The 14,648-nt window shown below is 42.2% G+C and overlaps 1 protein-coding gene across 3 annotated transcripts; it reads right to left on the minus strand.

The window, feature by feature from the left end:
• Positions 1 to 324: 324 nt before the first annotated feature.
• Positions 325 to 13,128, minus strand: elovl2 (ELOVL fatty acid elongase 2). 3 transcript variants are annotated; one of them, XM_042705445.1, is made up of 8 exons: positions 12,902 to 13,128; positions 9,885 to 9,948; positions 8,782 to 8,969; positions 4,883 to 4,960; positions 4,336 to 4,507; positions 2,346 to 2,470; positions 1,343 to 1,477; positions 325 to 664 (listed from the first exon to the last, which is right to left on the minus strand). In XM_042705445.1, exons 1-8 carry the CDS (start codon positions 12,902 to 12,904, stop codon positions 542 to 544), a joined length of 888 nt encoding a protein of 295 aa, XP_042561379.1. In that variant the 5' UTR covers positions 12,905 to 13,128; the 3' UTR covers positions 325 to 541. The 3 variants fall into 3 exon arrangements, with proteins under 3 accessions (XP_042561379.1, XP_042561380.1, XP_042561381.1); XM_042705446.1 differs by lacking the exon at positions 12,902 to 13,128 and adding an exon at positions 9,078 to 9,250 and having other exon boundaries at positions 9,885 to 9,954; XM_042705447.1 differs by lacking the exon at positions 12,902 to 13,128 and adding an exon at positions 9,078 to 9,195 and having other exon boundaries at positions 9,885 to 9,937.
• Positions 13,129 to 14,648: the final 1,520 nt, after the last annotated feature.

The following is a 14,648-nucleotide window of genomic DNA, read 5'->3' on the forward strand; positions in this document are numbered from 1 at the left end:
TCACAGCTGAAAACTAAGAAATTCAAAAACATTGTAAAATCATCTGGCATTATCAGATAGAGGGGTCTTGTTGTGTGTCTAAGGCAACTTTAGTTGAATGGTGACTAAAATGTTTACTGACGTAATGTTTTACTTTACCTGTTCACGTAATATAGGGAGTTAATACATGGCTTGGCTAATATTTCTTTAGTGAAATGTAACCAGAAGCATCATGTCCACAAAAATAGTCCTCTATGATCAAGTGTCACACTAAAATAAGGTGTATAGCAGGAAATATAATTGTAATGTTTTTGTGATTGTAAGAATTTTAATGTCAATGGGATTTATTTCCAGCCTCTGCCTTGAAGTAAGGGAAAAGCACCTTTCCCATGCATACAATATGAGTCACTTTTGTATAATGAAACCTTGAAAGAATTAAAAGAAACTATCAATACAAAAAAAAGTACAAAGGGTCCTAAACCTAAACAGCATGATAATCCCTGCTATAGTATTACTTTCTCAGCATATTTAGGTTGATACAATCCTCTGACCACGTGGAAAGTCACTGGGCTTTTTGCTTGGTCGCGGTCCCATTGACGGAGGCAAAATGGCCATTTAGGTGGTGAGAGCCGACGTCCGCACCGGTCAGTTTTCCAGCATCCCTGGGTGCCTTTTTCCTGTATGTCTGGAATAAAGCAGCGCATTTGAAAATGAACCCTCGGGATTATTGAATAAAGGGCCAAGCGTACTCTGCCTGACCAATTTAGACGTATGAGAGGGAGGAAGTACTGGTTTCCATTCGGACTCAGGACATGAACCAAATCGTTCTTGTAGCGTAAACATTTTAAAACAATTTTTGTGCATCTTTTCCTGCTGCTAGAACCCTGGGATGCATTTACTTCACTTCACGCTGTTCAATAATAGATGGTTTGGGGTTTTTCCCCCTCTATGCATGTGAGTCCTCTACTCTGACTCATCACCTTCATATGCTTCCCTCTATGCCACCATCAAAAGAAACCATATTCATCAACTTCATATGCCAAACTTCATATCTTTAACCTCTATAACATCTATAATGGGAAACACCTTATTTCATCGCATGTCCTATTGCAGTGTTCTTTTGACATTGTAGCCACATTGTAATGGAAAGCACAGGGTACAGTAGTGTGATGTTGGAGAAACATGTAACATGACCTATTTTGTATTTACTTACATTACATGTATTAGTTTGGATTAGGATTAGAGTGCATGTAAACACAGAATATCATGTGTTACACTGTTCCCTATGGTACAAGTACAATGTAATATGGGTTCTACAATAAAAAGCCTTTCTTTAGCCTCATGGTTGGAAAGTCTCTTTTACCTGGATGTAGAAGTTGATGAAGAGAATCACAAGTGTGAACATGTAGCTGGTCTGGAAAAGTAGGCAGCCAGTGGGGAAACCACATGGGACCACAACAGCGCTGAGTGTGTGGGTGATGGTCAGGAAGAACTGAACCTGAAACAGTGTACGTGGTCAGTGACTTTACAATATAAACAAACAAGACCGCTGAGAACACAAGCTACACAATCAAACATTTAGTAATATGTTCAATAAAACTGTGAGGCTATGAATCAATGGATGAAACCACATATTAAATGACAAAGGTAAAACATAGAGTACACGCAGTATATACAAACACATTGTGACGAATTTGAACGACACTTAAAAAATTCCAAAAGGCCGTTTTCCACCGCAGGAACTCGCAGGCTGCTTTAGAGCAGTCATCACCTTTGTACGTGTTCTGACCGCAGGAACCGCCCCCCAGGGCCATTCTCTTTAGCAGGAACTGCAACTGTATTACTTGAGCTGGGGGCACTTTGCTGGCTGGAGCTCTGCACATACCTTTACACAGTTCTATATGTTGGATGTACAGTATATGTTTTCTCAGAGGGTCTCAGGAGCCGGGTGCTTTAAGGCTTGACTACTTTCTCAGGGGCAGGTACTTCTGTGCAGCACTGAAACGGCATAACACTGGGTACCGCTTGCAGTGATGGTTGATGCTTAATGGTTAAATGCGGATTTGACATTGCGAACAAAGAGCGAAGGCTATGTCAAGTAGGTCCAGCAGTTCCTCGACCACAAGGGAAATAGAGAGGCGGAAAGGGCACAGTAAGGGTCCGTTCCTGTAAACGTTGGAAGTGCCCTTGAGTTTCTGTGATGGAAGACCACTTAAAGATGAACAGTATACTTAAGGCTTTGTGTACCGTCTTCAGTAAAACATTGCATTTTCTTTATTTGTTTCTTATTGATCGAACGATGTAAGTGAAAGATTAGTATATTTCACAGAGAAACTGGGATGACAGAGCCGGAATGGTGTACTAACCAGCTGAGCCTGCGTGAGGTAGCGTTTCCACCACAGGTATTTCTGCAGGGAGGGGATGGTAGACAAGCCGTAGTACGAGTACATCAGCACGTGGATGAAACTGTTCAAGGTCGGCCCAAAGAAACCTTCAAACAGATTGAACAGAACAAATGCTGATCCTGTACATTCCACAGCATTCAACACTGACAAATAATGATGTCCTGTTACAAACCTGCTGCTCGGCTTCAGATCATTTTGCAATAACTTATTACTGGAGGTTTGATTACCAGTGCTTAGTGTAAAAACATATGCATGTTTAGTCCCAATTTAAAGAATGGAAATTCACTGTATTTATTTGCTAAGACACAAGGCTTTAGATGACATGCTATATTTGAAATCCCATTGACGGGCCAAGAACAAAACATGAAAACACCTTAAAGTTAACTCTGTGCATGTTTTACATAAACAAAAACTACAAATACTAATACTAGTATAGCGGTATATTACAGAAGTGAGTACATCCCTACACAATATCACTTAAATGTCAAAACTGCATTACCTTACAGTAATTGCATTACTTCAAAGTTGAACAGTAGGATATTTGCTGTTACGTTAAATTAAAAACTAACAGTTTAGATTTACTATATCAAAAATACAGGCCCCACAGTAGGAACTCAATGCAACAAAGGTACACCTTTTGTTTTAACTTTTTTTATTTTTGATGACAGACTCACAAATTTCTGGAGAGATTTTTTTCAGCTGCTTTTTGCTTCAAGTTGCTTTGATTCAAGTCAGGCAACATACTTTGCCAGGTCATAGTTTTAGCTTTTCTCTTCTTTAGAAAATCTTGCATGATTTTGGCAGTGTGTTTTGGATCGTTATCATGCTGGAATACTCCTGTTCTGTCAAGCTTCTGGAGACTGGGAGTCATCTTGTCAGACAGTATTTTGGCATGTCTCCATGTCTCCATCTCTTAGTGTCAACACCTTTTGCACTCATGCAGCACCATATCACACTCCCACCTCCATGCTTAACTGTCGGAACTGTACATTCACTGTGGTAGTCCTGGCCAGCTTAATGCCAATCTTGCCCGAACCAATTCACCTTCGTCTCAATGTGCTTCCGAAATTCATCAGGCCTCCATTCATGTTCTTTAGCAAAGTTTAATCCTTTGTTTTGTGCCGAAGAGCAAGCAGGTTTTTGTTTTTTCTTGGACGCCGTCCATAGAGGTTGATGTTACGCAATGTCCTTCGCACTGTCTGAGTGGCCACAGAATCTCAGATCTCCATTGATAACCCCTGTGCCAAGTCTGAAGCACTCGCCCACCTGTTTTTTTTCAGAGCTAGATTGTACAAGTAGCGCACTGTCTGTGGCGTCACTTAGGACGCCACAGAGTAGGAGGACAGCCTCTGTGGCTCTGATTAGGGGTGCGATGGCTCCTTCTATTACCCCTTCTATTGCCCCTGAGGCGTGCTGCAACTGGGTTTTGACGGATTTTTTTTTTGTTGGTCACCAATCTTCCTGTATATTCTTTTCAATCTTTGTGATTTTTCAATTCCTCTGGCAATTATTTTCCTCGTGGAGCCATGATGCAGACATGCAGATAGGCCGCCCATAGGTCCAAACTTAAGAGAGTTCTGGTGTTCACAGGTCTTTGCATAACCATGTTCATGCAATTAGGCTAATAAGAAATCTCACTAATGGACTTATTTAGTTTAAATGGTCGCAGGTTTTCTAACTTGTGTGTCAGTGATCACAGGTGAATTCTCATTGGTTGCATTGGGTTTCTACTTTGAGGCCTGTACTGAATATAATTCAATATAAAAGTATTTGTTTTTGATTGTTCATGAGAGGAAATACTCTGCTTGTCAACTTAGAAATAATGCATTTATTGAGAGCTGACACAACTTTGAATCATTTGACATTTAAGTGATATCGCACAGGGGTGTACTCACGTATACTGTAACTGACAACTTGGACTGCTGTCCAAGCGTGCTGCAAGTGGTCTTACTCTGGCCGCAGGGGATCCAGTTGAGCACACACCACCAGATGTTGAACATGGACGCGTGGTGATACACATGAAGGAAGGTGATCTGACTGTTCTTTTTTCTAAGCACAAAAAAGATGGTGTCCAGGAACTCGATGAGCTTCGAGAAGTAGTACCACCACAGCACCTTGGCTACCTGTTGACAGTGAAACATTTAGTACAGCCTTGGAATGAGTAATGTTAGTTATGTAACCATTAATTGGTTTACAGTGACTGTAACTTGTAAGCATGGTAACACTTATTTATTGTGAATCAAGCTAAACATGGCAGTAGTTAAAAAGTAAAAAGTAAAAAACTGCCCTCATTCTTGAAAGGCCAAAAAGCTTACATATTCAAATGCACATTTTGACAAAAAAAAATATAATGTAAAAATATATATCTTCTTATTGCTCTCCAAAATAATCTACCAATGAACCTCCCAACCAATCCAGTCATGAGTGTCAATCAGTGTGTGAACATGAGATGTTGATGAGAGCTGTGGTGTTGTTTGCACTGGTGCACCGGTGCTCACCCTAATGTCTGCATCTCCCGCCTCGCTTAGACCCTGGCACTGGAGCCGGTAGCCGCCTGCCCAGGACGCCGAGATGAGCTGAAGGCCAGGAGACAGGAGACAAGTCAATCAATAGGCTTCTCGATCCCCCGCCGCTAATAAAAGTGTCCCTCTCACTTACTTGTTGTCTCTCTCAGTGTCACACACTCACACACATACAGAGTCTCTCACACACACACTTTACGTATTCCCCTCTCTGTCGTGCTCTCTCTCTCTCTCACACACACACACCTCTCTATCACATACACCACTGTGTGAGACTGTTAACTCTCCCACACACACTCTATCTCTCTTTCTCTCTCTCTCTCACGTACACACACACACACACACACACACACACACACACACACACACACAAATGCGCCGCCATCATCCTCATCAGATCAGGTGGGTCTAATTGGATTGAGTGCTGAGTGCAATCAGGGTTGAATGGCATAATCTCTCATGAGGTGGGACTGAAAGTACGCAACTACCCCCCTTCAACCTAATTGCACTGAGACTCTCGCTAAACGTCTGCCAGTCTAAAGGTCACCGTTCCTGCATGTCAGGGAAGGCCTAGTGTGACACGGAAAAGACCGACAGCATTCCTCCACACAGGAGAGAAGTATCTCCCCTCAGCAGTGCAGAATCATTCACTGGAGTTGCTCATATTGAATGACATTGTTAATAGCTGTGTGGAGGTTTGACACAATCTCCATTACGTAACTGTAATACTCTACTGCTGATGTGGTATAACTTACTTAATGCTAGATTGGATGGTAGCAAAGTAAATGACACGTGCAGTCCTTTCCTATGGTCCCTGCACAGGGGAGATCCAGCTAACTACCTACACCCTGCTCACACATTCGTTACAAAATAAGAGGAAAGAAATGGCTGAATGGCAAGACAGATTTCACCCTTTTATCGATGCTATAACCCACTACAGACACACTACACCTGTCTGAGTAAAACAAGGCCATGCAAGCACACATTTGTAACATTTAAGGAAGAGCTCATAGAGATATTTCCTAAGTGTTCCTGGATGATTCATTAAAGCATAACTTAATAAGCCAAAGCTGTTGGTTTGTTAGAAGTGCTAGAAATGTGCTCAGAGAAATTCAATTTGAGCAACAGATGATAAAAATAACTATATTTCACTTGCAAGGAATAAGTGGTAAACAGACACTGTTGGGGTATTAGTGCGTCAAGCTTCCAAGCAGTTTCTCATTTAGTTCCTGCCATAGCAAGGGAAAAAGATCCGAAAGAGGATTCAAATGCCATTTCGCTGTCCCGTGATTGAAAAAAAGCGGGGGACATTAAAACAAATATCAATTTTACATATGGTGACGTGATTCTCTGTCTTTGTTCTTTGAGAAGGCTGAGATTGAACAGGCCTGCTTCATCCTTCATCACACTACAAATGGTCCTGGCGGAGACTAAGGCTGAGACTGAGAGAGAGAGAGAGAGAGAGAGAGAGAGAGAGAGCGTGAAAGGAGAGAAGGAGAGAGAGGGAAAGTGAGAGCTGGCAGGGGAGAAAGAGAAACATGGGGGGTAAGAAAGAGGGAGAGAAGGAGAAAAGATGGGGTAAGATTATGGGGAATAAAGGACAAATATTATAAGAAAATGTGAGTTCACCGCAGAATAGAGCCACCTCCCTTACAACAGTCTCTTTTTCTCCACTTCTCTCTCTCTCTCTCTCTCTGCCTTTCCTCCTTCATCTTCCATTTCTTCCTCACACACACACACACACACACACACACACACACACACACACACACACACACACACACACACACACACACACACACACACACAGTCATAGGTGAAAAGACAGGCAGAGACACACAGCAACACACACACACACACACACATGCTCTCTGGGAAGTCCATCATTACTAGGCTCAGCCACTCCTTCATTCAACTCGCAAAACCTCAATAAAATATTAAAAGCGCTTATACAGTCCTCAGAGTGTTTTGTTCTGAAATATTTTATTCATGTGTTTTGGTTTTATTTTCCTTGTTTGCTGACGCGGCTTCACCATCCAGTGGAGTGCAAAGGGGCATTCTGCCAGGTGTGGTGACAATGTGTCCGTAAGACTGACAAGATGAGTACAAGTGCTTTTCGTTCTCTAACACTTTAGTGTAAGGGGAGACTCTCCACTGAACTAGTCTCATTCCAGTCAATTAGGCTAATTAGGCTAACACACAAGCCTTCACTACAGTGTGAAATTACATGGAAAAGAGAGGACACAAACACAAACACACACACACACACACACACACACACACACACACACACACACACACAATCATAGGTGAAAAGAAAGGCAGAGAGAGACAAACACACAGAGTCATTGGTGAAAGAGAGAGACATTCTTTCAAGGCAAGTAGTCACATTGTCCTTGATCCCATAGTCCCTGTTTTTATGGCATGGCAAATTATAAAGCAATCTAACTCTTGCTTTTTTGTTTCACACTACATCTAGCCTACATGCTACCCAGGGGCCCCTTTTAGTCAAGCCATTTGAAATGACACAAATACATGATCATAACATTTAAAACTATATAACAATAAACATATATCCAAAACCAAGCAAATAATAATGCGACAGCCCACATAGGCTAGTAAACATGTGTTATAGTGGACTAATTCATTCCCTGCATTATATTATACTCATAGCTTATCTTTTGCACATTTCTCCTCTTCTTCTTTCCTCCTTTTCCTAAACTTGGCACCTGATGGCTTAGACCTTTTCTAGTCCATTTGTGTTTGCTGATTTGGCACTCGAGCATCAATACATTACCCATCTCTCAACACAGTCCACCAAGAGACAAGACTAAACCAATACATTACCCATCCACCAACACAGTCCACCAAGAGACAAGACTAAACCAATACATTACCCATCTCTCAACACAGTCCACCAAGAGACAAGACTAAACCAATACATTACCCATCCACCAACACAGTCCACCAAGAGACAAGACTAAACCAATACATTACCCATCCACCAACACAGTCAACCAAGAGACAAGACTAAACCAATACATTACCCATCCACCAACACAGTCCACCAATAGACAAGACTAAACCAATACATTACCCATCCACCAACACAGTCCACCAAGAGACAAGACTAAACCAATACATTACCCATCCACCAACACAGTCCACCAAGAGTCAAGATCACACCAGTTCACCTTGGTGGTGTGCAGATTGACTTTGTATTGTTCTTAACGATTTTGCACAAGCCAGAAAAAAATGCAATAACCTGTCTGTGAAACTATATATTCACATGGTTATGAATGAATTGTGGTTTATTTGGTAGCATTTTACAGTGTGACTGATTTGACTAATTGCTAATTAGAGGTGCGCTATTTGATAGATCACCTCACTGCTCCTACTGTGGGCTTCCTGTGGGAAGACCTGAGGTCAACCTACCCTCACCCCCCTCTCCATCTCATACATCAGTGGGAGTGGGAGACCTTCCCTGGCAGTAGCTTGCTTAGCTCACAAACTAGAATCAGGGCGCCCTCTTTGACACCGTTAATTGACCCATACATATCATTGACGTGACATGCAAATGAGCGATAGAAAACCGATCACCCAAAGGTCACCATTCCGATTTTTTGTGCAAGCAACCCATGCCGCCCCCGGCAAGATGGCCCCCTGGGTGGCTTCCTACATTGCCCACACCTAGATCTGCCACTGATACAAACATACAGGACAAATAGGACAGTCCTGTCAGATATGCTACTGATTGCACACACACACACACATACAGACACACACACACACATACATATATATATATACGTATATATATTAGTATTTATTATATATATATAAACACACACACACACATAAAGCTTCAGGCTTACCTCAAATAACATGTAGAAAGACAGCATTGTGACTGAGAAGTTGTAGACTACTAAGACACTTTTCAAGGAGTAGGCTGGTCTGTTCCTCATGTAGATTGGACCCACAGACACTATTAGCAGGTAGAGAAGTGTGAGGAGGACTGTGGGGAGATAGGAGTCGAGCAGGAGCCATCCTCTTACTCTGGGATCTGAAACAAAAGGTTTTATTACTGCCAGAGATACATGTTGGTCCGATGGCTGTCAGCTATTTGTTAGACATAGTGGCTCAACTGATGGTGTAAGGTAACAACACCAACCTAATGGCCTCAGTTCTTTTCAACTTGAAATGGTAGTGCAGGATTAGCAGAAAAGCCAGTCTAGAGTGAGATGAGCACTTGGAGGTGTTTGGTAGGCTGAGCTGGGGACACTGGAGGCCTGTGGTTTCAGTGCACAGCAGTAGGACATTTGTATTCTTGTGGGCCTACCGTGACTGAGGAGAGTTGGCAAGACAGCAAAAGGCTTTCTGAGTTCAGAGCATAGTCAGTGACAGTTAGTTCTGTGGCTGATCCAAGAGTTTCTCAATGTCAAAATGGCCACTGTGTGCCTATGAGTATGACTGCTTACGCCTTTTTCTCTGCTTGAGCTGGTTTCAGTAACTCAGAGCCCACTACCTCCTTCATCTGGGTGATCAGGATCAGACTGTGCTACTCAGACTGAAGAAGTAGTGTTCTCTCAAATTTCTGCTCACACAATTACCTTGTCCCCATACATGCATGATTGTATAATTCATAGAAATTCGAGGCTAAATCATCACAGCATAAACATTTCATCAAATTGTTATTTAAATTTTTCTTAAGCGCTTTTAGGTTTTCCCTGAGGTCTCTTTATATCTATCTTAAGTTGAGTTTGTGCGGGAGGGATTTGTATTATTTATATTAGGTAAAGGGGATTACAGCCACTGACCTGGTTTGGATTGCACTAAGAGAGATGTATTAAAACTAAGGTGCTTAGATGCGCCATTATTTAATCAATCCTTTTCACAGCCAATTCTTTACTAACTTCTTTGTTGTCACACAGTCAGTGTAATAATAACAGATGTGTTGTACCACAGCTGTGCCACCTACCTCTCTCTCCAAACAGGCTGTCCACAGCCGAATCTAGCCGTCGGTCTAATGTGCCGAAACAATTCTGAAAATCAGAAGTAAAAAAAAACAGGACATTTGAATACAGTGTACAAACACAGATTACAGATACAGTCTGTCAGGCTGTCAGGTCTGTAAGGTGCTATTGAAGGTCACACGCTAAATTCCAAGGGAACACCCAGACCTAAGCCTGAAGCTTTATGTGTTTGTGTTTGTGTGTGTGTGTGTGTGTGTGTGTGTGCGTGTGTGTGTGTGTGTGAGTAGCTTGTCTGACAGGACTATCCTATTTGTCCTGTTTGTATCAGTGGTGGATCTAGGTGTGGGCAATGTGGGCAGCCACCCAGGGCGGCATCTCGGAATGGTGACATTTGGGTGATCGGTTTTCTATCGCTCATTTGCATGTCACGTCAATGGGTCAGTTAACCTTGTCAAAGAGGGCACCCTGATTCTAGTTTGTGAGCTAGGCAGGCTACTGCCAGGGAAGGTCTCCCACTCCCACTGAAGTATGAGATGGGGAGGGGGGCGGGGGTAGGTTGACCTCAGGTCTTCCCACTGGAAGCCCACAGTAGGAGCAGTGAGGTGATCTATCATATAGCACACCTCTAACTTTGTACAGTATGAATGCATTAAGTAAAATCAGTCACACTATGAAATGCTACCAAATTGACCACAATCCATTCATAATACTGTAAATGTATAGTTTCAGACATATTATTGAATTTATTGAACTGAACTGAACATTTACTGAACGAGGAGTTTGCCCAGGGCGCCATACAAGCTAGAAGTGTAACTTCACCCCCAGCCCTGAGTCTAACTCCCCCCAACTTAATCATTTTGAAAAATACTACAGTGGGCAAGGGAGGGGGTCGGGATGGGCTGAGAACATTTGTAACATCAAAGGGGCTGATTAGAGGGCGTTAGAGGACATTCTTTTTTTTCATGTAAATTCGATTTAGCTAGTCCCAAACAGTTGACTCTACATCAGCATTGGCCTTGCAAGGGTCAGGTTGATTTTAAACAGTAGATGGCGTGTTGAGCCATTTTCAACCCATAAAATGTCGATGATTTTTATAAAATGTCGATGATTTTTATAAATGACGATGATTTTTATAAATGTAGTAATTATGTCAATATTAACCACAGCATTGATGTGTTTCATCACAGCCATAAATAAATAAATATAGCTATACAGTTTACACCTAAAAAAAAAAAACACATTTAACTGTGCACTACCTCTTTAAATGTCCAGCGGTGATTATCTGATCAGAAATGCTTCCCTTTTTGAACCCGGGATGTTGTATTTGATGAGCTCAAATAATGTCACAGCTGCTCTCTGCAGAAGGGCATCACTGACATATAGCATGGCGTGTTACAGTATGTACACAGTAGCTGTAGGGCCTAAACTTACGCTTCACTGACCTTCAATTCAATATTGATCTATGGCCCAAGCCATGGTGACCAGTGTCATCAGGTTACGACCCACAGCACAACTGATCAGTGTCATATCCTTTTTAGATTCAGATGCTTTGTGGGGAGATATGATTGTGTTCGGATAAGTTACCTATTATACCTAGATGGGAAACATTGCATCTTGGACAGCCGTTCTTTTTAATGGTTTTGTATGGCGCCTGGCCATGACATGAAACGTTTTTCATCTCTAAGAACTTTACAGGGCAATTTAGTGTTGCAAATGCAATAATCTTCTTCAGGCCAATTCTTCCAAATGTGTGGATGATTCTCCATATTCAATGATGCCACACGAAATAAAAAATACAAATAAGATACTTTGCTCTGCTCCGAGTCCTCGAGTGAATGTGCACACAATTCTAACCTCTCTCCATTTACACGTCCACGTCTCATTCTGTTTCACAGAAAGGACTTGGGAGAGGTCAAGAGATGTTTTTGCTGATGCCAGTCTTTTTCAAATCTGTCTGTGCCCTCTTCACTTCCAAGAACTTTAGTGACAATATCGATCAGATCAGGCCCGTGGTGTACAGTGTCAACAGTCCGGAGGGTGACCCGAGACACCAGAGCAAAGAGTGAGAAGTGATTCTGAAATTTCAGTCCCTGTTCTCTCTTGGGGGTGGGGGGGGGGGGGGGGGGGGGGGGGAGGGCTGCAAGGCTCCAGAGGCTGTTACCCTTGGGCATCAGGTTTCTGCTCTCTACTCTATTCTCCAGACAATTGCAGCGTTATTATCTAGCACTCTGACCGTGTCAGAATGAAAAGGGGTGTTGTTGAATCCTCTACAAGAGCTTGTAGGGGTTCTACTTTGAGCCTTAAAGGTGCTATATGCAGGAACACTTAAGTCACCTTTCACTCATCTTTTACTCTGTTTTCTCCAGCTTAGTAAAAGGTCAGGTCAGGGTGCTATGTGAGGCTGACTCTACCAAATGATAAGAGAGTGGAACTTTGTTGTGTAGGGTCATTTCAGGAAGCTTCTCCTCTCTGTGCCCGCTTAATCTAATGTCCCAAGCATCTGTCAAATGTGGCGTGATGCTTGGTTAACACCTGGGCAAAACAGACTCTTAAGAATGTTTGCATTGCATTCCTTCTGAATTTATGGGCAAGCTACAGCATGGAACTCATGTCACTTCTATAAAACAGATCAAATCAGACACTTTGTCAGACACACCAGACAAGAAAAGAAACTTTCCTGAATAGTCTCACTCAATAATCCCATAGCAACCTCTCCTAAAACTTTCAAAACAGGAGCTAGAGCTCATAACAGGAATCAATGGATGCTCTGAGCAACACACAAATGTAATTATGGGATAGCTATTTTTATTGCCTGCAAAATGTCCTCAATTGAGAGCAGTAATACAGATAGGTTTTCTGTTTGAAACAGATGTGTAGCTTTTAAATCTTTTGACAGTTGAGAGGACGGAAAAACATGAATGTTCCATGTGATATGTTATTCTTCCTATACCATTTAAGCGCCAATGCAAAGAACTAGCAAGGTAACGCCCCAATATTGACCATAAAAATCCGGTCCGCTTACCATATTTCCCCCCGGCCCGTTTTTATCTCGCCGTGAGATGCGGAGACACAGCCTGTCCAGAGAGTAGCAGACGGGGAGCTCTCCAGCGTGTCCACCTTGTTTCTTAAGTATCCGCCCAGGAGCTCTGCCGTACACTCACCATCACCGACCGGCCCTCGGATCGGCGAGGGGGCTGATGAGGCGATGCTGTGGGACGTGAAAACACGACAGGTTGCGTGGCCAATCGGCGTCCTCTCATCCCGGTGGGCAGGAGTCTAGCGGAGGTTATATCGGACCATCCGATAGGGGAATGGCCTTCACTTGTCTGACGTCAGCTCCATGCTATTTGATAGTGATGTCTTTATTGAGTAGAAAACAAAGGAGTGTGTGGCGTTTCGTCAAATTAAATTAATGGAGACATTTGTGCTGCTGTAATGTTAATTTAGAGTTGCATTGTGAACAGGCCTACCATATTTAGTGGTAAAAGAGATACAGGCCTATAGAAGACTCATGTTGTATATGAATCATTTTCGTTAATTACCCTTAACGACAGCACAAGATGTTCAGCTGAAATAGCACATCTTGTTTTTTTTTCACGTTTTATAACTAAAAAAGTGTACACACCACTATAACACTGAAATCCTTCTGCACACAAAATCAAAAGTACAAGAGACCGTTAACGACCTGTAATGAGGATAAGCTTTACGAGACCACAAGCTTTACTGGCAGCCGAACATTTGAGAAGGGCTGGCCAATTAGGGTGTGTATAGCCTACTGCATGCAGGAGTCCAATTTGACTGTGTACTTCTACATTTTCATAGTGTTAGTCTCCGTAAGCATCTAAATGCAAAACACATCTCCACCACACACCCATTTTGTGTGCTCCACAGTGTCTTAGTTGCAACATGTACTAAACTGTTGAATGTGAGAGTTGTAAACATTTAAGTGTGGCTGGTGTAGTGCAAATACATTTATGCTTAACCCAAGTGTATTGGCAATCCATAATGCACTTAAGTAGGCTACATTTGATTGATATGCCGTTGTGTTTGAAATCACAAGCAAGTCGTCGCTCAGTAACTTAGGCAGTAGTGCCATCTAGTGTCAAAATCTAGACCTGTCTGTACACTCAACACAATGTTCATACATACCCATAGCCCAGGTGTTGTGATGTTAATTCCATAGGAATATATACAAACAGTCGAAGTCAAGGGGTTGTTTGATATTATGATTATTGTTTGATTAGTGTTCTAAAGAGCTACAGAGAGGCATTAGCCAGTGCTCTAAAAAGTAATTATTTTGATTCTTATGTTTCCCTTTCATATTGTGTCACTTTGTACACCTTCATGCCATGCTAACCGAGTGCCAAAAGGCAACGAGGACTTGACGAGGGGATTCCTATTTATTACCCATCAAGATTACATAGCTGCAAATGCAAATGTGGATGCCACAACATGGGATAAAGTAAGTTTCACACTTTTTCCACAAGGTGGAGACAGAAGGCCTTATTCTATTAGCTTACTGTTACCTTGGAAACCCCATTTCCCCCTGCGTCTCAGTTTTTTGCCCCCTATGGAACATCACCTGTGCTGTGATGAATATTTCTTTTTTTTTAGGAAGGTCCATTGGGCTTACAAATTAGCGATGTGGAGTTATTTTTAGACCTGGGTTGTACTGACAATAAAGCACGAATCGTCTGTAATGCTGAAGGTGAACGTTACTCCCTAGATAGCATCTTCTTTTATGTCTCCTTGTTAACATGCCCACACAC

The sequence above is a fragment of the Clupea harengus genome, unplaced genomic scaffold (genome assembly GCF_900700415.2).
Source record: "Clupea harengus unplaced genomic scaffold, Ch_v2.0.2, whole genome shotgun sequence".
NCBI lineage: Eukaryota > Metazoa > Chordata > Actinopteri > Clupeiformes > Clupeidae > Clupea > Clupea harengus.